Consider the following 27,919-nt stretch of genomic DNA (forward strand, 5'->3'; position numbering starts at 1 on the left):
AAAACGGGTTTTTTAACCAGGGCGACGTAGATTTGGCCCTATTCTGAATCCCTGGCGGTGCAGCAGGTTGGGGCTACAAGACTCCGTCCCGGAACCGCCCTGGGATGGCAGGGAGAATGGCAGGCTACTAGTGCTACGTGTGCGCTGGACCACCCTCTCCCAAAGGGCAAAAAAGCTAAGCCTTCAGCTGCCCTCCACCACTCCATCATCCCCAAGCTTGGTATTATCTCCTTTCTTCCCTCCCTTCCTTGGGATATGAAAGGGCATCCCATCATGGTTTCATTCGCCCCATTCAAGATTTGTGTTGCATCTATTCCTCCCCATCACACTAAAAGGCATAGCCAACCACCCATACCCTCAAGTCAAAATCTAGGAGTCATGCTAAATTCAAGTCAAAATCTAGGAGTCATGCTAAATTCTTCCCCTCACGTCAGCAAGTCTTGTTGGTCTCACTTCCAAACATACTCATTTCTCTGCATCTCCATCATCACCTCCATGGTCCAAAGCATTAATGTCTCTAAGCTTCCTAAGATTTCCTTTAACACTGCTAACCCCTATCCTCCCCTCCTGTCCATATACAGATGTTAGGAGGAAAAGGATCTTCATCACCATGGAAATGGTGGCATAAAGTGAAAGGGGGGAATTGTTAGGGGGAAAAGGATGTCCTAAAGCTAATTCCATACAGGCTTTGTGGACTCCACCCCCACCCCAGACCAAAGCCATCAGGACATTGGGAAAGACAAATCCCATCACCACCGAAGGGAGGGTGGCTGGGACCTGAGGGTGGGGTTAAGCAGCCAGGTTGGTATAAAGCCAGACACGTGGGCTTTGGAGGGGTCCCCCATTTTGGCTCTCCGCCAGCTGGCAGCGTCAGGCCAGCTTGGAGAGTGCTTTTTGGGTTTCCAGGTCGTCGGATCAGGTAGGACGCATTAAAGACTTTATTTCCCTATTTTCTCCCTGAGTTGTACATTTTCCTTATGTCCTTTTCCCTTGTAAATAAACCTTTTATTAACCTTTTGTGTGTGCCTGTAGTGGAGTATTCGTAAGTCCCTTGTAAGCGCGCGGGTGAGGACCCACAGCCAGGAACCCGTTCAATATCGGGGCTGCCCTATAACACAGACACAAGGACAACTTTCTGAAATGTAAATCAAAATCTGGCATTCCCCACCTAAAAGCTGGCTCCTTTTCACTTCTCCAAAGTTTTCCGCTAACGAGGCGCCAGCTGTGGGTGGGCCATGGTCCCATCTCTGACCATGTCAAGCCCTTGTGCGAAGGACTGCTCTCCTCTCAAAATAGCTGCCCCATTCTCAAGTTTCCTAGCTCAGTTTCTACACTCCCACGTCTGAAGAGGCCTCATCTAAATTAGGGTCACATATCCAAATAATCAGTCAGTTATTCTTTCCTAGCAATATGTTTTCACCACAGCATCTCTGTAAATAATTACATTTTCTGGTGTTTATTGTTTGTCCCTTCCACTGGGATGTAAGTTCCACATAAAGCAGAGAGATTGTGCTTTTCTCTCCATATGGCCGAGATTTTGTTCACTTTGATCACAGCTTATCCCCAGCACCTAGCAGAAGGTCCATCTGTTCAGAGAAACTTTCAAAAAATAGTCTCAAATAAATAAATAAATAAATAAATAAATAAATAAAAGCATTCATTCTATATATTTTAAAGATTTGTTTATTTATGCATACAAGAGCTGAGATGTAGACCAGAGGTGTGGGGGTGGGGAGGTGGGGAGAGAATTCACCAGAGACAGAGTGGGGAGCAGATTAGGCAGATTGGCTGAAATACACTGCTGAGGGCAGCAGCAGGCAAGACAGGAGAGGTCTGCAGTGCGATGTGGGTAGCTCCCTGGCCAGGGATAGCTACATAGTGCTTTGACTTAACCCCTTGCACCACCAGGGAGGCCCTCTTTTCTACCTTTTTTTAAATAAATAGGGCTTCTTCCCCATGACAATGGTTCAGGAGAGTGGTACCACAGAGAATCATTCACTTCAAAAATCACGATTTTTATTTATATATGCAGTCGCAGGGACCACTTAAGGCAGAACAAGCATTTCTGTCAGCTCACTTGTTCTGGGAGTGGGATACATCTACTAGGAGTGTGTTAATTTTTTTTTAATGATATAAATGAGACAGAGGCATTAAAGGAAATAATGTCATACCAAGCATTATTTCTAAAGTCAGATCATAATTTCAAAGTGTATTACAAAAATGGAAGTCTTAACAGATGTCATTCTGTACCTTTCATAAAAATCAAATTTTTAGAAAAGCTGAGGACCAGGGAATGATAGAGGAGTTTGGCATAGCAGGCAGGAATTTTGCCTTTTAAACAAAAGCAAAAGTCTCAGGACACCTAAAAATTACACCTATTAAAAACTGATTTCACAGTAATCATTCCATATAGCTTGAGTTTATATATTTTTAAACATATCAAATCAATTTATTTCTTTCCCTGCTAATAAAAAAAGTACATTCACAGAATCAGTGCTCTTAGAATAAAAGAGTAAACACATGACACAGGAGACCTGGAGTCAATTACATCTTCAAGGGCAAGTTTAGTCACTTAAAAACACAAGCTTTCGCTGATTGTCAACTGTTCTCTTCCTTCTTAATATTTTTAGTGTGGCTGATTCATCAGGCCAACTCTTCAAGGCAATATAGTAAGTACATCCAAAAATATGTTAACATTTTCCAGACATTGATATGGGATCCATGGAGCTCCAGGCATAGTTAAGAAAATCCTCCCAACTTTGATGTTCATGGACAGAGGCATCCATCTCCAACCCTGCATCAATCCAGGACTCTGAAGACTTGATTTAATCAGGCAAGAGTGCAGCTCGGTCCTCCTCTGTGCTGAGACTATTTTGAAGTTTAGAATTACATTGAAGGAAATAAAGGAATTTTAATTTTTGTCATCTTAAATAAAAACTTAGTACCTGCATCACCACCCAACTATCTCTTTAAATGCATCTACCAGTGATGAGGTTCAGAGGGCCCAAAAATCTAGCTAGAATAGATATAAAATAGCATTTCTTTTCTACTCCCAAAGGCTGGCTTTTATTTATTATTTTTCTTTCCTTCAAAGATTCATCCATTCATTTTTACACAAGAACCGGGATACAGGCCAGATGCGCAGGAGGGTGAAAGGATTCACCAGAGATAGAGCGGGGAACAGAACAGCAGACTGACGAAATACACTGCTGAGGGGAGCAGCGGGCACGACAGGAGAGGTCTGCCGTGCCATGTGGGACCCTCTCCCTCCTGCCAAGATCGAACCAGTGCTGCAGAGGCTGCGAACAGCCCCACAGCACGGTGCCCAACCACCTGCACCACCAGGGGAGGCCCCCAAAGGCTAGCTTTTAAAGGGGAAAAATAAAGAAGCTCAAAAGTTAACCATACCTTTGTCTTTTTCTTGAGTGCTCAAATAAATAAAACAAGGCCATTGACAATCCCTTTAACACAATTAAAAGTACTTGTTAGTGTTAATTCTACCAGTACATTTCTCCACAGACACAAGGCAAATGAAAATGAAAATCTGTTTACTCACACTTGCTAGAGCCCACAGGCCTTGGACAGCAGCTGCCCATTCAAAACCTATTTTCTCATAGAGAAATCCACCCAGCACTGGTCCTAAAAAAGCACTAACAATGAAAAGAAGAAAGAATATTAAATAGTTAAAAAGAGTTACTTCCTAAAGACTACATGATCTTTCAGTCACAGGTATTCATTAAACTGAAACTAAAAAGTAGCAAAGGAAAAAGGCAATCTCTTATTGGGGCATTAAGTATAAGAAAATAATCCCACCTGGAAAATGATGATCTTTAACATTTTTAAACAATTCTAAAAATCATAACTGTTTCTGCAGTTTGTGCTTTGCATGAAAATCAAAGATGACATGCCTTCAAGAGTATTTTATTGTATCAACATAAATTATAAACTATAATATTTATATTATTTTCCCTACACTTCTCAGTATTTGAATTTAAAATAATTTAACTCAGCATGTACTGAGTTATATTTATAGATACCTACATTGTTAGTGTACAATTACCCTCTGGTATAGCAGAAAGTAAAAAAATAAAGGAATAAATTTTTAAAACTGAGCTATGTTCCTATTAAATGACCTTTAAAATATCACCTAAACAAGGCAAAGTATATGAGATTATTTTGACAAGGTATTAAAATCACTGGTATAACCACCAATCATGGAGTCAGAATTCCAGCACTGCCCTAAATGAATTATATGCCTTTGGACAACTCATCTGACACCTCAATGTCTCAATTTCTTCATCTGTAAAATGCGGATCATACTTTCTATCTCACGGGTGTGAGAGAAATTCAAAGGCTACTCACCCAACAGACCACATTGCACCAAAGAGACCTGACACCAGTCCCAATGTACTCAATCCTTCCTCAAACCCATTTTCACTGCAAAGAGAGACAACAGTTTACTTAATATTAAAAGGGATAGCTGCCTGGGGGTAGAACATGACAGATGAAATAAACCAAGGGTAATCTGGACAAAATCAATAGCAAGAGCACTCCATTGCTAAGCTAAAAAGCTAATTTAATTGGAAGAAATTTTCGTAGGTATGTTTACTCCATGGTTTTCTAAGAATAATTTTATTGCATATATAAAATACAACAGAAAAAATCATGACCCATTACATTAAATGCTCATACAAATATGTAATTAACTAAGAAATTCTGAAAATGACATAAAGATGTTAAGAAAAAGATGGACAACGATCAGAAAATGTAGGGGCAGCACTTTATTTCTACGAGATCATTGAATTGAAACAGCATAGCCATCAATAGTCTCCCTGCTCAAGTTTACCTTACGTTCTTTACTATCAAACCTACTAACAAAAGATAGATGGTTGAGTGAGAGTGATGAACTTGTATGAACTTCCTCCATAAAAGAGGAACAATTGCTGAGGCCTTTCCATTGTACTTGGATTTTAAAAGTCTATCTGTACTGGGGCCTCCCTGGTGGCGCAAGGGGTTAAGACGCAGATAGTGAACCTATCCATGGCCACTGAAGTACGAGTTCGATCCCTGGCCAGGGAGCTACCCACATGGCGCAGAAGACCTCTCCTGTCTCACCTGCTGATCCCCTTAGCAGTGTATTTCAGTCATTTCCCCTGTTCTGTTCCCCATTCTGTCTCTGGTGAATCCTCTCACTCCCCACACCTCTGGCCTGTACCCCAGTTCTTATATGCATAAATAAATAAATCTTAAAAAAAAAAGTCTATCTGTACTGAGGCATAAACCAGGCCAAGCTTCCATCTATATTCCAGTTTACCTATTACTGAATATTTCCATATATTATCATTTATTTTATTGCATATACTACTAATACCACAATATTGTAAGATATGAAATCATGAATATTTAATATTGCAAAAAAATATCCAATATCCTACAAAACTAAGAAATTCAAAAGGGGCTGTTATGCTAAGGCTGGTAACAGAACAGGTCTTTAAGCAATGGAGTAACTTACTAGGCACAACTGAGCACCTCAGGGAAAGTTGGGATTGTACTCATTCCAGCAGAGACACCATTTATGACTAATATCAGGATCAGCATCCAGAGCTGACTGCAAAAGTGGATGGGATGTAAAAAACAAAAATCCATTAGCATTTTAAGGGAGACAAAGCTTCAGGCTAAAGAGGTATAAAGGACCCCAGAAAAGTTCATTTCACAGATGATACGTCTGCTTGCTTCGCATTCCCATCTGATCCAATTTCATTCAGTGACCACACCACTTAGCTCCTTACATTCTGGAGGAGGAAAACAGTCAATTCATCCTGATATTTTAATTTCTTATCACATGCCTGGAGTCAACCTGCCTTCTTATCACCATACAAAATCTACTCCAAATTGGTTAAATTGGCAATGCAAATTTAATTAAATTTTCAACTGTTCGCTTTGAAATTCTATTGACTAGAAAATGACATAAAGTGAAGTGGCAAAGGAAGTGACAGGAAACTAATATTGTTCCATGGTCAGGCACTACGCCAGTTACTGAACATCCATCACCCCATTTAACCCCTGCAGCACTCTGCCATGTTAGTACTAGCATTGGCTCCTATTTGTAGGTAAGGAAGTTGGAAGTTAAGTGATTTGCCCTAGTTCACAAATCTATTGATAGCAAGTGGCAGACAGGATACAAACGCAAATCTGAAGGACTCTGAAATCCTTTCTCTTTCCATACCATGCTTTATTCCATAGTGTCTGAAAAGCTCCAAGAAGCTCACTTTATTTTAGCAAATAAATTATAGCCCAAAAACTTTAATGAGCAGCTATGACATGCTAAGGATCACACAAAAACAAAGATTTGGTCCCTGCCTCAAGGAGCAAGTAGAAAAAACAAAAACATTCTAAGAACTATCCATTAAAGGTAGATAGCAACAAATGTTATTTTTACTACCAATAATCTAGCACGCAATTGAAACACAACAGTTGAAAAGTATTTTTCTCATCTCATGAGAAAGATTTTATGCATTCCTGTTTTCTTGTACCATGCTAGCTTCTGGTAAAGTAAAATACTGTCAGTCTAACAAACAATTCAGTAGAGTCCTGATGCATGGTAGTTACAGTACCCTTGAACAGCATGGGTTTAAACTGTGAGGGTTCACTGACATGGGATTTCTGTCAATAACATTTCCTTGTGATTTTCTTAGTAACACCTTTTCTCTAGTTTAATGTAAAAATGCAATCTATAATACATGTAGCATACAAAATATCTGTTGACTGTTTAAAATATTGGTCAGACTTCCAGTCAACAACAAGTTACTAGAAGTTAACTTTTGGGGGGAATCAAAAGTTACATAAGGCTTTTTAACTGCACAAGGGGTCAGGATGACTAACCTGACATTGTTTATGGGTCACCTGTATTTAAATAACAATGTTCAAAATGTTAAGCCATAACAGTGTTACACCAGAATTTTTAAAAATAATTCCTAATGCCATTCAGCCAAAAATACAAAAGAAGAACAAAATTACCTTTTAATGTTCAAGACTGGGGCTGGTCCTAAAAGCATGTAGCACGCTGCTGTGATTAAGCTTCCAAAAACCAGAAACCATTTCCTTAGATGCTGGTAAAGAGAGTTCAAAAATCTTAGAGGTAAACAGCCTCCAAAGTCAGGGGATATAAAAAATCATTAAAGACACAAGTCACGATATTCAAAAATCAAAATATACTAAAGAAAACAGAACATTACACTTAAGAGAAAATAGGTAGATGACAGGTTCAAAAGCAAGAACAATATACCCCAAGATAAGGAGTGAGCAAAGGACAGAGAGGGCGTGATTGGATATTTGCATGTGGTGAACTAGTTTAAGTATAGCAATTTAAAAAGCAGCCACCACAAAGAAACACATACTAGGCATAATATCAGGAAAAGTCACACTCTTTTAAAAAGTACCCACTAAAGTTATTCTTTATAAGCTATTTGATTGCAGGCCAAAAAATGTAAAACAATATCTGTTCTTGTTCAAACAAGACTCTTAAAGTCAAGCTCTAAAGACTGTATAAGGCATTTGCTTCTTATCACCTGTTAATACCCATTTAACTGAGGTCTGATAACTATATAGGCAAATCCAATAAGAAGGGAAATGCAAAAAATAAGCACTAAAGACACAGAAGTTTGAGATTTGACTAACAGTGCGGGTCCTGTACACTGTCATCTGGGTTGCATGGTTTAGACCTCCACAGGTAAAGGAGCAGGATTGTCTGTCCCCATGGCTCTGGGATAACCAGTGCTATTTACGTAGCATTCCTTTCACTCCCACAGGAAAACTAAATTATCTCCATTTAATTTGTTCAAGGACTAACTACCTCTGTGACTCTGTCCTAATTATTAGGGTCAACCATTTTTTGGTATCAAGGGAACTTTTTCCTTTAGAAAGACTAATCCAATCGTTTTTTAACAGTTTTATCACGACTCCCCTTTTCTCAGATGAAGTAATTAAAAGTGAACCTGCTCAGGGAGATGGCAGGTTGGAAGACACTGGGCTTCACACTGGAACATTTTGATAGTTCAAAAAGTTGAATATATTAGAATTTAAATGTCCTCACCAACCCCAAGCTGACCCCCTCACCAGAAAGATAAATACTTGAGGGATGGATATGTAAATTACCCAGATGAAAGGGTTCTTTCACAAAGTGTATACACACTAAATTGCCAAGATGTGCACTTTAAATACCTTAAAATGTTGTCCATTATATGTCAATAAAGCTGATTTTTTTTTTTAATCATTATGTCAAGATCTCTAAAGTTCTGGAGGTACAGCTAGAAAATCTTACAGGTCTAAACACATAAAAGCAATACTTAAATATAAATTAAAATGTACATACTGGCCTTTTATCACTTAGTAGACCAAATAATGGTGAAGAAACCATGTAACACAGAGCCATCCCCAGATACACCAGGCCCACATATCCAGCTGGTAAATGAAACTGCAAAAGAAATCCTACATTAAGTTTGTTAGGTTAAGTCCTTTTTAAGTAGATCTCTAGTTTTTCTGTCTACCAGTTTTTTCAGCTCCTGTTATCTACCATGAAAATCCTCATAACCCTCAGCATCTGTCCTAACTGTGTCATATTTTCTAAAGGGGTTTCATTTTCTCTTTGGGGTTGGGAGCAGGCTCAGCATCGTAGATGTTTTGCTCTGCGGTATTGGACCATTAAACATATTTTTGCTTCTATGAATCACAGCATTTTTACATGTAAATCAAAGTCTTGCAAACTTGAGAGCACAAAAATTATATGAAGAACTTGTTTAAAAAGGTTCTTGGACGCCAGTCCTAGAATTTCTGATTCAAAAAGTCTGGACTAGGGCCTTAGAATCTGCACATCTAGGGCCTCCCTTTAAAAGTAAGCGCCCACATAACTCTGAAGATATTGTCACTATTACCAAGATAACATAAATGCCTTGTCTTAGTTATCTGACTTGTTCTCATTTTTCTTAACTTCTTTAAATTAATTTTCTGACCTAACTCCATGAGATTTATTTATGAGTCAGCATAATCCCTCGCTAGAATTCAAACAAATAGAGGAATTCTTTTAAGCAGCATGGATGATGCTCCAGGGAGACCCATGATGAGCTCAGCAAGGTCTTGGAAAAGAGACCAATATTTGGGCCACACAGTGAACATTCTGTTCTATTTACACTGAACCAGACTCCTAGTTATAAGGATGTCACAAAGGGAAGATACAGGTTTCCATCAAGTGATTTTCTCATTCTGCCTACTTCTCTCACCCATTCAGGGGACTTTGCATACAACAAACATGTCTATCTGCTACAATGCACAGGTCTTCAGCCACCAGGCTACTTACCTTCTCCAAAACAAAGAGAGACAGCGTGGGATCAAGGAAACCCAAACACGAGCTGAGCGAGATGATCACGAATGCTATCAGGCCAACCTTGGGTAAAGTGATGAGTTTCCAGAACGACTGCTTATTGGGATCACACTCTTTGAGGAGATAATTGAAAAGAGAAATTAGAGTAATTAGAGTCACTTAATTTTACCTTTTAACATATAGTAAAATTGGCAGTCATCTTTAGCTGGTAATCAAAATAACTATACCTCTCAGTTTGCCTAAAATTGCATATTATGTACGTTTGCATACATTGTTCAAAACTAGAAGCATATTCTCAAATTCAAAAAGAATCCACTGGAATCAAGAGTAATAGAAGAAGGGGTCTAAGTTATAAACTAGAAGCGAGGACGGCCTTCCCCAAATAGAATAGGGAATATGTGACATTTGATACAATACATGGGAAAGCCAGAGGCCTAATCAAGGAACAATGTGTGTGTGCTAGGGAGAAATCTGACTTAATCAAAGAACATAAGGCAATGCTTTTTCTGCCAGCAAAGAAAACACTAGATTGAAAGTCATTCCACGAGTATAATATACCAGTTAGTGCCTAAAGAACAAGCTTCAGATGATCTAACAAAGGAGGAGAGAGAAAAGCAGGCCTATTATTTCAGGAATGGTACATTCCAAGACTCAGAAGTGAGAAAAAACTATTTCATGTTTGAGAAAATGCAAGAAGAGCAGTAAAGTTGGGTGGAGATGGCAGCTGGATGCCTGTGGAGTGGGAATACTCACACTGCAGAAGAATGCAGTGATAAGACAATGTAGGACTTGGTACAGCAAGCTGAGAAGCTTGAGAAACCACTTGGAATTTCAAGAAAGGAGTGAGAATCAGATTTGTGATTTAAAGAGAACTTTCTGTGGCCTCAAGGAGAATGGAGACATGGAGCATCCTGGAGGCGGATGCTGTGACCTAGGCCGTAGTTGATACTGGTTGGGATTGGACAAGGAAGTCCTTTGAAGGTCAGGAATAGCACTTGTCTGTCCTCATTTCTCCAATGCACCCTCCATGGTTCATTGCTCAAATTCTTTCTCTTTTTTTAAAGATTTATTTTTATTTATTTATGCATACGAGAAATGCAGTGTACGCCAGAGGTATGGGGAGTGAGAGGATTCACCAGAGACAGAGTGGAGAGCAGAACAGGAAGATCTACTGAAATACACTGCTGAGGGGAGCAGCAGGCTTGTCAGGAGAGGTCTGCTGCACCATGTGGGTCCGCTCCCTGCCTGGGGATTGAACTCGTGCTGCATTGGCTGTTGCTAGCTTGATAGCACTGAGACTTTAACCCCTGATCCACCAGAAAGACCCATCATCGCTCAAATTCTTGTTGAATAATATCCACTAGTGAGCAAAGTTTAAGAAGCATAGAGCAGTTCTACTATTTTAGACTTTCTCACAATATGAGGGATAAAGTTAAACCATGGTGTCAAGTTTTAAGTTATCAACCAAATACTCAATCATGACTCAAACCTGAGCAAAAGCTAGGAAGTTCAACTACAGAAACAGCATGCTGTTAGACTTAAGAGGACAGCTGAGTGTGGCTGAGTGTGGTAGTAGCAGTAGGGAGACTGAATTGGGCATGGATTTTGAATTGCATGTGAAAAATGTTCATTAGTCACCTTTGAAATATAAATTATAAAAGATCAACTTTAACTGGTTACATATACTGTGCACAAAAACATATCATGGGGTTAGAGTATAAAATAAACTATTATAGCAAAAATGGTCCCCTACTCTAAATCCCAAGTGGGAAAGGAGTTATCACAATATACTTGACAAGAATGTTCACGAAGGGCCTCCCTGGTGGTGCAGGGGTTAAAGTCTCAGTGCTATCAAGCTATAGCCAGCCATTGCACATGAGTTTGATCCCTGGTCAGGGAGCTAATCCACATGGCAGAGCAGACCCCTCCTGTCTCAGCCTGCTGCTTCCCTTAGCAGTGTATTTCAGTAGATCTGCTTGTATTCCCAACTGTCCATGGTGAATCCTCTCGCCGCCCACACCTCTGGCCTATATTCCCATTCTTGCATACATAAATAAATAAAAATAAATCTTAAAAAAAGAATGTTCATGAAAATAAACCCATGATGAATTTAAATAAACTATATAAACTGTTGAAGAAGTCCAGTTGAAAACTTGGGGTGATATCTGCTTCAAGAGATACATGACAAAAGCACCATTGGGAGCTATTCTAAGCTACTCAGATAATGTCTCTGTTCTCACCCAGCCCCTGATTCTGATACATTCTTTTTTTTAAAAAAAAAAGATTTATTTATTTATGCATCTAAGAACTGGAGTACAGGCCAGAGGTGTGGGGGTGAGAGGATTCACCAGAGATAGGGAGGGAAACAGAACACGCAGATCTACTGAAATACACTGCTGAGGGGAGCAGCAGGCTTGTCAAGAGAGGTCTGCTGCACGATATGGGTCACCACCCTGGCCAGGGATCGAACTCATGCTGCAGTGGTTGTGTATTGTTTCATAGTGCTGTGTCTTAACCCCTTGCACCACCAGGGAGGCCCCTCTGATACATTCTTTGCAGAGGAATGTGACTCCATGGTTGACAGTGTTTGCCACAAGAAACTATAGTTGGAGATGGGGGAGTCAGATACCCTCAGGTGTGAGAGATCAGGAAAAAAACTCCTTGGGCACTGCAGATCTGCTTACTCAGCCTTTAATCCTATAGCTGAGAACATTCAGAAAAATGTCTCAGAAGAGGTAATACAAATTATGTTTTGAAGGATGAGCAGGAGTTATGTAGAGTGTGAGGGAGATACTCTAGATCCTGTGGATTCTCTCTCTGCTAGAATCTAGATCCTAATGGCTTTTAGGATAAAGCTAACATTTCATGAATTTAGGGATTTTCAATAAGTGGGTTCCCGGGTCCATCACTACGTTTTAGAGATATTTCTTTAGAGTAGGACAAAAGAGGGAGTTAGGTGAGCAGAAGTAAAGGATGAAGGAGAGGAAAGGACTCAATGCTAAAGTCATCCTGTCTGTTGAGTTAGAAGGAGTAAAGAAATGGGGTAGGACTCAGACAACATAAAATTCTGCCCATAATAAAAGAAATTTAAATTTTTTTCTACTTTTCAATAATTTCTTCTATTTATATGCTCTCCTAGCACAACAGTTTTTAAAAAGTTAATGCCTCAATTTATATTTATAGCTCTAACATTATCATAGAGCTATCTTTTTTTTTTAATTAATTTATTTATTTATACAAGCACTGGGTACAGTCAGAAGCGCGGGAGGGTGAGAGAATTCATCAGAGCCAGAGCAGGGAGCAGAGCAGGCAGAAGGACCGAAGTACACTGCTGAGGGGAGCAGTGGGTGGCAGGAGAGGTCTGCGCACCATGTGGGACCCTCCTCCAGTGGCCGGGGAGCAGCCGGGGATTGAACCCGCGCTGCAGAGGCTAAGGGCAGCTTCGCAACCCAGCGCTCAACCGCTGCGCCACCGGGGAGGCCCAGAGCTATCTTTTTTTTAAAAGATCTATTTATTTATACAAGAACTGGGGTACAGGTCAGAGGCATAGGGGGGTGAGAGGATCCATCAGAGAAAAAGCAGGGAACAGAAGAGGCAGACACTGCTAAGGGGAGCAGTGTGCGAGACAGGAGAGGTCTGCCACACCATGTGGGTATCTCCCCGGCCAGCTGGAAATCGAACCCGCACTGCAGAGGCTGCAGACAGCTTCACAGTGTGGCGCTCAACCCGCTGCGCCACCGTGGAGGCCCAGAGATATCTTTTAATAATTTTTTTCCATTCCCTCAAAATAGACAATCCTTCTATGGATAAACAGCATGTTTGTCAAACCATTTTGCTCTTAAAGACATAGTTAATTAGGACTTTATTAAGTTCAAAGTAGATGGAAGGATATTTTATTTGAGGAATAACAGAAATGAAGAAAATAAGGACCAAGAAACTAGACTGATAGTGATTAGATAGGGCTGCAAAAGATACCAAGTTGTAGGGGTAAGGAGAGGAGATGAGGAACGCAGGCTGGGACCAAAGAATAGCAGATGTTGGGGGCAGTCGAGCACCTAATCACAGAAGTTCTAGAAACCATGTCCTAGCCTTAATTAGTAAGCAAAGTCTTTGTTCCCTTATATGATTTGATAAAGGATTAACAAAATTCTTGCCATGCTGCATGAGAATCTGACCTGGACTCAATTTCTTGGTTAGCAGCCAAGTCTTCATCTGTGCGCTGAGTCTGAGAGTCAATAGTCTGTCCACATAGAAATAGGATAAGCACCTCTGTGTGTGTTTCAGTATGGTAGTGCCTGCCTCTCTGGCAAAATCTTCTAGTTGCCTATTCTCCAATTCTCTATTTAACTCTCCAGCTCTGTTCTGTAGTAACCAGGTAAAGGTAAAATACCAGCTAAGCAATCTTGCTTACTTAACTCAACTGGAAAATTTCATCTATATGGAAGGAATAATCCACACCATAAACACCAAATGGGCACCCATGCCTTGTGCCCCATGAACATGTCAACTCTTGTATCCAGGATGTCCCTGGTGCAGACCCAGACGCTGTACCCATTGGGTTGCTACAGGATAGGTTGATGCCAGTCAGGCATGAAGCTCTGAAACCAAAATGACTCCCCTACTGCCTAATGGAGCCCTCTATCCTGTATCTGGGTTGTGCCGAAAGACAGCTGTGAGGGCCTTTGGAAGGAGGGACTGCTCTAGTCCTCCTGCTGGACAGCCTTCTAAGATGTGCCATGGTGGCCTGTGGGAATTTGTCCTTCTGAATACTTAAGTCCCAGAAGATCTCTGGTGGGCACTGTGTATGGTGATGTTTTATGATCAGAAATGAAACATTTGCCAGTTCTGTTGTTGCTAAGATCTGTGATACACATCAATTCATATGAACTGATTGCCCACAGCAACATTTCTAGAAGAATCAGTTCTTCAAGGGTACTAAGAAAAATTTTTATTGTCATATATAGGTTAAAAAAACTGCATGTATGTTAAACTGGTTCCCCAGATAGGCATAAAAATACTTAAATTCCAGAGTCTTAAAATGGATAATAAATGTAGTCTTACCATAATTAGGTAAAATATACATGTTGAGTGGCACCATCAGCAGAACTATGCATCCCAGAAAAATAAAAGGGATCTCATAGCCAAACGATTGATACAAGAAGCCCCCCAAAGGAGGCCCTAGTACTAGGCCTAGTCCTGAGAAAACTTCAAGACTTCCCTAAAAATAGGAAAAAAAAAAAAAACTGAGTTAATATCATTTGTTTGAAAAGAATTTAAATGAAGATTTAAAGGGTAATATCTGAAAAACATTCTAATCATTCATAAATTACACACACACACACACACACACACACACACACACGGATGTACCAAAAATTTAAACATGCATATTGAAATCATAATAGTAGTAGAAAAATAAAAAGTAGGAGTTATTTTATTATTTTTAGTTCCTATGGTGTGTTAGATTTTCTAATTATGACATAAAAACACAGAAGTCACAAAATAAAAGATTGATACATCTTATTACATGAAATATGAAAAATATAGAAAGCAAAACAAATCAAAAGACAAATGAAGACTAGTGATAAAGGACTAATTTTCCAATGATTTCATGAGAGCTGCTACCAATCAATGAGAAAAAAAAAAAGAACAACCTAATAGGAAAATGGGCTAATGCTATAGGCTGCTGACACATAAAATGAAACACATATAAGCTCTTAGGCTTATAAAAAAATAAAATAAAATAAAATAAAAAGCTCACTCTCACTTTGAAACGAAATGAACATTTAACTCACAAGAATGATTTTTGCCTGTTACCTACTAAACACTTCATGTTTCCTAGGATATAATGAAAGAAGCACTCTGCATTGCCAATTAGTGAGAACCAGAGGGCCACTCGGCAAACCGATGAACGTTATATAAATGCACATAAAGTAACTCAAAATGTCACTTCTGGGACTTTAAGTCACAGGTTTAGCCATAAAGATGTGATGTGGTGTATATATAAGCTTAAGTGTTTCAGTAATGTTTGCGGTAGCAAAAAAAAAGTAAACAATTTAAATATTCGTCAAGAATTTAAATAAACTATGGATATCTGGTACATCCATACTGCAAATGCTATAATGCCAATGAAGAGAAGTAAAGAATAAGAAATTCTTCATATATAGTTATAGAAAGATCTCCAAGGGGCCTCCCTGGTGGTCTAGGGGTTAAGTCTCACCTCTGTCATCCCTACAGCCTGAGTTCAATCCCTGGCCAGGGAGCTAATCCATATATGGCACAGCAGACCTCTCATGTTATGCTGGCTGCTCCCCTTAGCAGTGCATTTCAAAGATCCACCTGCATTTCAAAGATCCATCCTCCCACCCCCTGCACCTTTGGTCTACACACCAGTTCATCTATGCAAAAAATAAATAAATATTAAAAAAAAATCTCCAAGATGATTTCACTGAGTGTAATCAGCAAAGCTCTAAACATTATATAGACTGGGCTATCAGTAGTGTAAAGAACATAAAGGAAAAAGGAATCATGCTTTCTCTGTGAGTGTGTGTGTGTATGTGTGTCCATACACACATGTGTGCCTACTACACAAACACATGGAATAACTCTGCAAAAAACCTGTAAAATATGTTGCCTTCCAGGAGAGTGATGTGGAACTGGGTGATAACAGGTGTGCCTATAAAGTCTTGGAAAAATAATTTATAGAATATATTCATTAAAAAAACCTCATTTTATATATTCACTATCTTCTATATTTTGTTTTGTAACTTTTAAAAATGTCATTAGTGAAAGTTAAATAAAACAGAACAGTGCTGTGGTAAAGTTCACTGTAAGAGACACTGCAACCTTCCTGGTGGTGCAGGGGTTAAAGTCAGCGTTATCATGGTACTGGCAGCCACTGCAGCAAGAGTTCGATCCCCGTCAGGGAGCTAACCCACATGGCACAGCAGACCTCTCCTGTCTCACCCACTGCTCTCTTCAGTAGTATATTTCAGTGGATCTGCCTGTTCTGCTCCCCACTCTGTCTCTGTTGAATACTCTCTCACCCCGGCACCTCCCCAGTTTCTGTACACATACATAAAAATAAAGCTTACAAAAAAAAAGAGAGAGAAATTGCAATCCTTTTCATCAATTTAGTTTTTAGGGTTTTAAGCAAAGACTGGCTCACAACTTTACATCAACAGACTTCACACAGTGTACAAATTTGTCCATTAAGAACTTTCAACATTTCACAGTGAATATACAAACTCCACATTAATCACCATAAGGCCAGTCAGATGAACTGTCCTATTAAGTGTGTTAGCTTTGGGCTGTATTTTTTTTTAAGATTTATTTTATTTATTTATGCATTTAAGAACTGGGGTGTAGGCCAGAGATGTGTGGTGGCGGGGAGGTGAGAGGATTCACCAGAGATAGATTGGGGAACAGAACAGGCAGACTGACTGAAATACACTGCTGAGGGGAGCAGGGGGGAGAAAGGAGAGGTCTGCTGTGCCACGTGGGTTAGTTCCCTGGGGAGGATTGAACTAGTACTGCAGTGGCTGCTGAAAGCTTCATAGTGCTGAGACTTAACCCCTTGGGCTGCATTTTATCTAGAATTTCATATGGCAACACTGGTCTCCACTGCTGATCAGAAAACAGAATAAAACTTGTTCCATCACCCTAGGAATTTCTTGGGCAGCACTTTCCACAGAACACCATGTCGTTGAGAGTCAACAAGAATTGTTTGAAAAACATGGTTCCACCATCAAATTGAGTCATGGAACAAACATAAAGTATCATTACTACAGGATTTCCAGAACCTTAAAACACTAATGTAAACTGGACATCTTTAATTAGAAGGACAGCAGATACACACTCCAAACATGTTTAGCCACAGAACTTTGTTTTACAGAACACTCAATGGCCTAGTGCTCTTCTGGAACCTTTTTTGAGAAATATATTTTAGAGACTATAAGTAGGACACATATCACATGGCCAAAACAGCCAAAGGATATGGAATCCAAAATGAGTCTCAGTCCCTCTCTCTTCCCACTGAGATACACATATACGTACACAGATACATAAAGGTGGAAAGAATTATTTATAATAAACAGTTCATATGCTGGTCAAAACTTTCAACTATGGTACTCATTTGGATAAATGAGGGAGTCTGTGGTATTATGTTGATTAGACCTTGAGATCTAAAGGATAACCATTGGCTCTGAGGTGGCATTTAGTGTATATGCACACGACTGGACCTTCAGGGTCTCATGAATTCAGCAACAGGAAAGGCTGCTGGGATTGGAGAGGCAGCAGCCAGGAGCTGGGACAAGGATGGGTATGCCACGATACCAGTTACACAGTCATCTAGGTGATATATGAGAATGTCACTACCAAAATGTATGGGTTTTGGTGGTAAAATTTGGGGGCACTCCTCAGATGGCACAGAAGCATTTTAGGACTTCCAGATGATCTCAAAGATCCCATGCATGAATCTGGGAAAAGCAAAGGATGGATTCTAGTATAACTATCACTGGGGATAATTCTACTCTAAAGCTGAGGAGTGCTTCAGGCAAACCTGTAGTAAACACAGAAAGTACTATGAAGCAGATTTTAAAATGGTAAAAATAGTATTTACTATGACTAATTAACCTGTCAAAGTCTATTCAGGGAAGTCTAATCCCAAGAAGAGCACCTAAGTGAGATTAATGGTACATTTATTCATAGCTTTGCTGCTAGAAGTAGGAATTAAGATTAAAGGTGATAAATCTTTTTGTTTGAGAATAAAAAAGGGCAGGTATAAAAGAATGAACCCCATACTGGAATAGTTAGAAAAGTATTTCAGCCTACAGTGAAAGGAAAATAGGGGGAGAAAGTATAAAATACATACCAATACTGTAGCCACATTATTTGGAAAAGCCTTCGCGAGGATAGAAAAAGACGCAGTTATTGCTGCAGCAAAGCTTACTGCATCTGCTATTCTCACTACAAAACACATAGCAACAAATACTGGTCCATCTGGAACTTGATCCAGTACACTAAAATAGAGTAAGACAATTTTCAAATGCTAAGTTGTCGTTTTTTTTACTTTATGAAATGTACCCAGTGAAAAGAGTAGTGTCATACCCATCATTATTAGAGTAAATTTCTTTAGAAAGTGAATATTTCAAATTATTCAGCAGGAGAAAATTGTCTTTTTTATAACAATTTGAGTCATAATGACAGCTTTGTTGCCCTTTTCTGCTGACCTAATCAATCCCCAGCTAAATTTTTTGAAATACGTGGGATGACCAATAAGAACCTATATAGAAGAAACACTTCTTTTTTTTTTTTTTTTATAGAGGCATGTTTTTTTATTTATTTGTTTGCTTGTTTGTTTTTTGTTTATACATGCACTGGGTACTGTCAGAAGCACAGGAGGGTGAGAGAATTCACCAGAGCCAGAGCGGGGAGCAGAGCAAGCAGAAGGACCGAAGTACACTGCTGAGGGGAGCAGCGGGCGGCAGGAGAGGTCTGCGTGCCATGTGGGACCCTCCTCCGATGGCCGGGGAGCAGCCGGGGATCAAACCAGCGCCGCAGAGGCCGCGGGCAGCTTCGCAACCCAGCGCTCAACCGCTGCGCCACCAGGGAGGCCCTAGAAGAAACACTTCTTAGTTCCAGGCTCCACCACACACCCCCTGCTCCCACAGAGGAGCTCAAATATTTAAATTAAAAAAAATTGCAGAAAATACTTCCCTAACTTAAAAAAAAGCCACCTAATTTGATATGACAGTTTTCTTGAGCTTACTTCACTATACTATTACCTGTTCTTATTTCTCTCTGTTTCCCAAAAACTTGGGCAAGCTCTTCCATCTTGTTTGCCACTACGTGCTGACTTAAGGACTCTCTATATAAGAACTTTCATAGCTATTTGGCCTCGAGGACTTACTTTCCCTTTTGAAATATTCTAAAATACATTGGGGAGAACCCTTCTGCATCCATGGTCAAAGCGACCACGGGACTCAGACCTGGCCAATCAGAGCATTCTCACCTCCAGACTACAGCAACCTTGATGCGGGGATGGGCCATCAACAAGGACCAGGGCAGGGGTGCTTCATGCTGGGAATCTACTAGAAGCTACAGGCAAAGTGCCATTCTTTTCCTGTGGCAAAGTGCCATTCTTTTCTTAAAGGGCCTTCCTTCCAAGAAGGCCCCTTTTCCTGGAGGCCTTCTTGCCGCTACAAGAGCTTGTCCAAGACTACAAAGCACGAGAAGGGGAAAGCAAAACCAGGACTTGAGAAAGACTTCTGATGACATTATTTTAACATCTGTAACCTGATCCTCTTCAGCTGATCCTTTAGGTAAGAAGTTTACTTTTTGGTTAAACCAAAATGTTTCTATGACTAAGAAAATTGAGTTAAATTTGTGTCACTCACAGACACAGCTGTCCTAACAAATAGGTTCTGTTATTAGCTTAATTGTGATCTCCTAGCAGGCTCTTTTCTAAAGATCATTATCCCAACATTATCATTGTCACATTCTGTACATGCCAACACCCTTTTGCCATTAGTCACATGCCTGAAACTCAACAATTAATGGTTTGATTGATTTAAAGAATATATTAATGTTTTAACCTGAAGATAGATTATGACATTTGTCCAAGCTCCCAAACATATCAGAACATCACTTACCCAAAGAGAATTGTAACTCCTCCTGAGACAAACATTCCTGCTACAAACATAAATTTTGCTCCAATATGTACAAGCTATAATAAATGTCAAAGAAGAGTGGTAAATTGATGACTGCTACAAGTCTATACTGACATAAACAAATCCACTATATCAGAAAATATAAGAACTGGAGAATATATGCACAGTTAATAAAATATAATAATTCTTTAGTGACTGACAAGATATGTTGCTTATAAATATGGAAGAATTTAAATACTGATCAACCCTAAGAATGAAATCATCAATAGCAGTACCATTCATAAAATAAAATGGTGGTTATCTCTGCAGCAATGAAAATTCTAGACTTATAAATTAGGATAACACATTATTCAATTTTTTTAATTAAAATGTACATATGAACTTCAATACTTACATATTTTCCAAATACTAAAGATGACAGTAAGTCAAACAAAGCATAACAGCCAAAGATCATGCCAATAATTGTATTGCTGGCTCCTTTCTTTTCAGCCTTTAAAGAAATAGAAAAGGAAACAAAAGTTTGAAAGGTAAATTAGCGTCACTATGGGAAAATTAGATCATAGTATAATCTTCTTGTAACTTTAATCTACACAGCAATTTCAAAGATATTATTTAAAATAAACAGGAGGGGCTTCCCTGGTGGCACAAGGGGTGAAGATGCAACCTATGAAGCTGTCCACAACCTTTACAGCATGAGTTCGATCCCCAGCCAGGGAGCAACCCAATGGTGCAGCAGACCTCTCCGGACTCACCCGCTGCTCCCTTCAGCAGTGTACTTTGGTCAATCTGCCTGTTCTCCACTCTGTCTCTGGTGAATCCTCTTACCCCCTGCACCTCTGGCCTGTAGCCCATTTCTTGTATGCATAAATAAATAAATATTAAAAAAAAATAAACAGGGTGGGCAAGGACCTAAACTCTGACAGGAAAATTATTCACCACCATGCCTACAAAGAATAGTTAACCTTACAGTATTAAGAAAGAAGAGCAAAGTTGGGGGTATCACATTTCCTGATTTCAAAAATAATTACAATTCTACATTAGTTAAATAGTCTGGTACTGGCAAAAAGACAGGCATCTGTGACAGTGGAACAGAATAGACAGCGCAGGCCACACACACATGATCCATCACCCTTTCACAGGGGTGCCAAGAACACACTGAGAGGAAAGTACAGTCTCTTCAACAAATAGTGTTGGGAAAACTGGATGTGTCCATGCAGACCATTACCTTACACCATTCACAAAATCAACTGAAAAGTTAAACATAAGATCTGAAAAGACCTGGTAGTGCTTGAAATTATTCAACCCCTCAAAGAAACAGTGGGGAACTTCTTGACATTAATCTTGGCAATGCTTTCTTGGATTGACACCAAAAGCACAGCAACAACACCAAAAATAGGTAAGTGGGACTACACCAAACAAGAAAGGTTCTTCATAGCAAAGAAAACAATCACGGAGCAAAAAGGCAGCCTACAGAATTAAAGAAAATATTTGCAGGCAATCAAGAAGGGTTCATATTCAAATATATTTAAAAAAAACTATAACTCAACAGTCAAAAAACAAAGAACCTGAATTAAAAGTGAGCAAAGGACTTGAATAGACAATTCTCCAAAGACATAAAGGTGCTCAACATCACTAATCAACAGGGACATGTAGATCAAAATAATAATGAGACATCATCTTATATCTGTTAGGATGCCTATTATTTTTTTTATTTATAAATTTTATTTTTATATTCCCCCTACAATTGCGACCCCCAGGATGCCCATTATTGAAAAAAAAAAAAAAAGATAACAAGTGTTAGTGATGATGTAGAGAAATGAGAATCTTTATAAGTGCTGGTGGGTACAGCTTAGAATGGTGCAGTCATTAAGGAAAACAACACAAAGATTCCTTAAGACATTAAAAAATAGAACTACCATATGATCCAGAAATCCCTCTTCTGAGCATATACACAAAAAACTGGAAATAGGGTCTCAAAGAGATTTCTGCACACTTCTCTGCATTGCAGCATTATTCGCAAAGTCAAGATATAGAATCAACCCGAACGTTCATTGATAGATGAATGGATAAACAAAAGAGGTATATACCTACAATGGAATGTTACTAAGCCTTTGGAAAAAAAAGAAATTGTTTCATTTGCAACAATGTGAATGAACTTTGAGGAACTTATGCTAAGTGAAATAAGCAATTGCAGAAGGATATAGTTGCACTTATATAAAGTATCTAAAATAGTCAAACTCAAAGAAGCAGAGACTGGAATGATGATTGTCAGACACTTTAGGGAGGGGGTAGTGGGAAATGATTGTGCACTGGGTTTAAAGTTTCCATTAAGCAAGATGAGCTCATGTTATATTATAACCACTAGCCCCCTATCCCAAACCACATAGGAAAAAAAACACAAACCCAAGGGAATTTTTGCAGGTATTGGATATGTTTAGTTATCTTGAATGTTGTGATAACATGAGTGTATGCATATGTCCAAACTCATCAAGGCATAAATGTAAAATGTGTGCAATTTTTGTGTATCAATTACACCTCAATAAAGATCCCCCCTCACCCTCCAAAAAGTGTTAGCTTTCATGGGCAAAATCAGAATTAGAGAGCATAAACAAAAACAAACAAACAAAAAGCTTTGGCTGAGCAAAGTTGTACTCTACTTCACCCATGGAGCTGAGCAAGCAGCTGACCTTGGCACACTTCCTGTTTGGTATCTAGGAGTAATAGAAAGTACACATGTTGGCTTCTGCCTCCCTAATTCTTGGCACAGATCTAAACCCCGGTAATGTCCTGTGCTACGGACACTTTTGTTCTAATATTTTCACTTTGATTCCTCACATCTATCTCTTAAATCCCTTGGAATTTCCAGGGTGACAAGAGTGTCTTTTGTTCTAATGAGGTGACTCCTGACAGGATCTGAGATGGGTGCTGGTTACAGAAAAATCAAGCCATGATTAGGAATTTGGGAACTGCAGCTCCAACTCCTATACCCCAGAGAGTGCAGGAAGCTGAGTTAATGATTGATTGTGCCTTTCGTTGGTGAACATATAGAGAAGTGGGGGACAGGGTGCCCAGGGAAGGTAGGGCAGCTGTGCCCTTTCTCACATGTACCTTGCCCTATGCACCTCTTCCATCTGTATGGGCCTCATAGACATTATATCCTTTTTATACAAAAACAATACATGTTAAGTGTTTCCCTGAGTTCTGTGAACCACTCTAACAGATAATGAATCCAAGGTAAGAAAGCTCATGAGATGCTTATATTTGTAGCCAAGTAAGACATAAGTTGTCCATAAGTTGGAGACTTACTACTTTCAACTGGCATCTGAAGTGGGGGGAAGTCTTGAGGGAATGGGTCCTGACTCTGCAGGGTCTGTGTTATATCTGGCTAGTGTCAGCACTGAACTGAATTGTAGGACACTAAGCTGCTGTCACTGAGAACCACCTGGTGTGGGAAAAAAAGTGAATGTGACAGTGGAGAGACACAGAGGAGAAGGGAGTTAGTTTTTCTCTTGGAATCAGTTGTTTACAGAATTGAGCCCCACTTAAAAAAAAACAAACAAAAAAACTGTGTCAGTAAAAAAATTCAAGAATAGTAAGTTCCTGAATCTATCACGAGTCATACCAATTCTCATGCAGCCTGGTTTTCTATTCCTGATTTTCATACCAATCACCTGACAGAAGAAAACAAAACTTTCTTTCTTGACTTCAACAACATAGATGAAAGATGCTCCACGCCCCCAACATTCTACATTCTCATGAAATAGTGTATAATCCAACAATTATACCTACTTTATTATTTTTTTCAAGGTTTGTGTTTTTTTTTAAAGATTTTTTATTTTTATACAAAAGCTGGGGTACAAGCCAGAGGTGCGGGAAGGTGAGAGGATTCACCAGAGACAGAGTGGGGAGCAGAACAGGCAGATGACCGAAATACACTGCTAAGGGGAACAGCGGGCGCAATAGGAGAGGTCTGTTGCACCATGTGGGATTCTCGCCGGCCAGCCAGGAATCGAACCTCACAGCTGCACAGCTTCACAGCACAGTGCTCAACCCGCTGCGTCACTGGAGAGGCCCACACCTACTTTAATGTTTACAGTCTATTCTATTAGGGTTCCTAAATTTGCTGCAGATGATAGAGCATTTATTCCATTTACTTCTTTTGAATTCCAAATGCTACTATTAGTTACGATGTACAACTGAAATCACATATGAAAATAGAAAGTTCAAAAAACTTTTTTAAACCCTGGAAATATGGAAGCTCCTTAAATCAGGTTCTAGCTATAGCCGTTTAAAAAATTAAAACATGAGTTTAATTTCTTTAAGGCAGAATTGGCAACTTGGCAAGCTATGAAATGCCAAGCCTACACTATACGATTCTGTGCCCACAGGCAGTCAGTGATTATTAGAGCATGACTTCGATCCCTAGCCACGGAGTTGACCCACATGGTGCAGCAGATCTCTCCTGTCTCACAAAAAGTACTCTATGATATCCATAATTGTATTTACCTTTTCTCCCTAGCTACAATTTTAAGATAAAAATGTACTCCCTTGCTTTCATGTAAAGTTACATTATCATCCAATTCTTGTCTTTTTCAATTTTTTTTTAAAGATTTATGCATACAAGAACTGGGGTACAGGCCAGAGGAGTGGGGGGTGAGAGGCTTCACCAGAGACAGAGTGGGGAACAGAACAGGCAGACTGACCGAAGACACAGCGAGGGGAGCTGCGGGCGAGTCAGGAGAGGTCTGCTGCGCCATGTAGGTTGCTCCCTGGCTGGCCGGGAATCTAACTCATGCTGCGGTGGCTGCAGATTGCTTCATAGGTTGTGTCTTAATCCTTGTGCCCCCAGGGAGGGCCTCAATTTTTTTTTTTTTCATATCACCACTATATACCTAGGGGCCAGCAGTAAATACTGGTGGCCACAATGGTCAATTTAGGGCATCCCCAGTGGCACAAGTGCTAAGTCTTAGCACTATGAAGCTATTAGCAGCCACTGCAGCACAACTTCAATCCCCAACCAGGGAGTTGACCCACACCGTGCAGCAGACCTCTCCTGCCTCACCCACTGCTCCCCTCAGCAGTGTACTTCAGTCAATCTGCCTATTCTGTTCCCTGCTCTGTCTCTGGTGAATACTCTCACCCACCACCCCACCACACACCTCTGGCCTATACCCCAGCTCTTGTATGCATAAATAAAAATTAATCTTTAGGAAAAAGAGTCAACTTAAATTTATACTTTTCCAAAGCTTTAGCTTTTTGCATATAACTTTTTTTTTTAAAGATTTATTTATTTATACAAGCACTGGGTACAGTCAGAAGCACAGGAGGGTGAGAGGATTTACCAGAGACAGAGCGGGGAACAGAACAGGCAGACTGATGAAGTACACTGCTGAGGGAAGCAGCGGGCAAAACAGGAGAGGTCTGCTTCGCCATGTGGGACCCTCGCTGGCGGCCGGGGATTGAACTGGCATGGCAGAGGCTGAAAACTAAAAAGCACTGTTTGAGTACAGAGGTGTATTGTTCCTTTAGCATAGAAACCATTTTTATCTTCTTTGTAGAACATGAAATGAGGATGACATGGTAACTAAGAAGCTGAAAGACTGAGAGGGGCGTGTACTGAGCTGAGACTAGCAAAGGCCATGATGTAAAACCCAAGAACAAACTACCTCCACTGGTGTAAGGTGGTCCTGTTCCTTTTATACTGTATCCCCCCGCCTCCAGATCTCAGGAAGACCTTCGAGGGATCATTTCCTTTGAGTCTGTGCCATTACTATCTGTAGACCCCGAATACCACATAAAAGGCAATGATTAGAGGGAACTAGCCGGTATTCATGAGAAATTTTTCTTTGCTCAAACATTACCACTAAATTATATAAGAAACTCAAGTCAGAAAACAGAACTTAGTGGGTTATGTATTCCTATGTCCAAAGTATTAATAATACAAAACATTTTCAGCCCTAATCTTTTGTAGTAACCTTCAAATTTCAGTCATTCACTGAGTCATTTTTTTCAGCTGCAGAAACTAAATAAAAATTAATCAAAATACATACATGATAAAGTGAGGTAACAGAAGGTCAATTACATTTAGGGGAATTACCTCCAATGATGATGTTCTTTCTGACTAGGGTTTTGTTTTGTTTTGTTTTGTTTTGTTTTTTTCTGTCTACTATATGCAGATTTTTATATTTTACATTCTGGAAAATAAAACAATTCAAAAGACATTTTAAAAAAACAGAGTTCACAAGGATAGAAAATGTCTCACCTCTATGGGGAAAAAAGGTCCAAGAATAGAGTAGCACAGCATAGAACCTAAATTAATGGACGCTGCAGATATGAGCACAAAAAGCTGCTCTCTGGTTATTCGCCTGGATGTTTCCCCTGGGCTTCCGGAAGGGCCATCACCTTGAACGCAAACACACTGCAATTACAGGCAAGTATTTGGGACTAGGGTAAAAAATGTCACTTCTATAAACTAACAACACACTTTGCTGAGTCAGGGCCAGGACTTCTGAATATGGGATGATCAAAGGTAGCACACACCTTGTACATCACAGCAATTTTGAAAATATATCACTTTTCACTTACATACTATTCCCTATTAGAATTCAACTACTTGTCAAGTTGTCTTATCTGTTTGCTTTCACCATAAATCCTATTTCCTTGACCTTTAATGAATTCCTTAAGGACAAATCCACAGGCTGATCTCCCGGAAGTATAATTTCTCAAGTGACCAGATTTGCATGCCACAAGGCCTCGATAATGTTATAAGCACATATTGTAGGGCAAGTCAGTGTATGTAGAAGAAAATATGATTCATCACCAAGTTAATAAATTAATGTTAACTAAATATTTACAAAGGTATGTTTCTAGACAGGCATGTCCTACAGCCTAATAATAAAAACATTTTTTACGCGAATTACTGCTCTTCTGCATAAATTTTAAAGTAATACTTATTCCTAGAACTTTTTGTTTTTATCTGGAAGACCCCAGGTTAATTACTCAATTTCAAACATCGCACAAATCCATTTGCCATTTTTAAATGGTTTTAAGGAAAAGAAAATCTAAGAAAAATAAATTTGATTTGCTTTCTTTTCCAGAGGCATCCTTTGTAGTACAGAAAATAGATCTGGGCAACCTGGGAGAGACTAAAGCACCTTTGTAAACGGAGAGAAAGTTAAAAGGAGGCCCAGCAGGGAGTAATGGAACAGTAAAGCTTTCCGTCTGTCTAATGACAAGCTCGCCTGGGTGCAGCCTTACACACTCAGGACTTAAAGGCAGTGTCACAGAGAGGAAAGTCATTAGAGACCGCACGAGCACAGCGCACCCACTCCCCGAACTTTAACCCCTCTCGGAATGGAAGGAAACGCTGACAGCACCCCGCCCTCAGGCTCCAGTCTCTCGAATTTCTTGGGGAAAAAAAAAGCAGATTAGAGAAACCGAGGCGCGCCCGGCCGGCCACTCCCGGTCACCTCCTGGGGAGGGTGCGCCCTCGGGGGCCTCCGGCGCGTCCATGCCCGCAGCGCCGACCCCGCGCCGCGCTCCCGCGTCCAGACGCGCCCGCTCGGACTCCGCCGCGAACCGGGGACCGGAGACCGGCGGACGTCCACGGCTCAGCGCCACCCCCGCATCCCCGACCGCCCACCGGAGCGCGGGGCCGCCCGCAGCTTCGCGGGCCCGGAGATCGCGGACGGGCTCCCGGGGGCGGAGCGGGGCGGGGCTACTTTTCGTTGTGGGCGGGGGATGCCGACGCTGGTGTCTTTATTCCCACCTCGGATTTGAGGTCAGTTTCATTCTGAATGAGAAAAAAAGAAAGAAAGTAAAAGACGAGTATATAGTCCACACTTTACTCCTACTAAAAGAAAGAAAGCTGGGG

At 40.1% G+C, this 27,919-nt stretch overlaps 1 protein-coding gene across 2 annotated transcripts; it reads right to left on the reverse strand.

Moving 5' to 3' along the window:
* Nucleotides 1-1,687: 1,687 nt before the first annotated feature.
* Nucleotides 1,688-27,567, reverse strand: SLC18B1 (solute carrier family 18 member B1). Of its 2 annotated transcripts, XM_054697845.1 has the most exons (15): nt 27,516-27,567; nt 26,309-26,448; nt 20,441-20,536; nt 20,029-20,102; nt 18,794-18,992; nt 18,249-18,278; nt 14,438-14,594; nt 9,353-9,489; nt 8,372-8,473; nt 7,018-7,109; nt 5,513-5,608; nt 4,363-4,437; nt 3,557-3,650; nt 3,409-3,461; nt 1,688-2,868 (listed from the first exon to the last, which is right to left on the reverse strand). In XM_054697845.1, the coding sequence occupies exons 1-15, from the start codon at nt 27,556-27,558 to the stop codon at nt 2,826-2,828; spliced, it is 1,431 nt and encodes a 476-aa protein (XP_054553820.1). In that variant the 5' UTR covers nt 27,559-27,567; the 3' UTR covers nt 1,688-2,825. The 2 variants fall into 2 exon arrangements, with proteins under 2 accessions (XP_054553820.1, XP_054553821.1); XM_054697846.1 differs by lacking the exon at nt 18,794-18,992 and having other exon boundaries at nt 18,249-18,396.
* Nucleotides 27,568-27,919: the final 352 nt, after the last annotated feature.

This window comes from Talpa occidentalis, unplaced genomic scaffold (assembly GCF_014898055.3).
Source record: "Talpa occidentalis isolate TD23 unplaced genomic scaffold, MPIMG_talOcc4v2.1 talOcc4.2, whole genome shotgun sequence".
In the NCBI taxonomy this organism is placed as follows: Eukaryota; Metazoa; Chordata; class Mammalia; order Eulipotyphla; family Talpidae; genus Talpa; species Talpa occidentalis.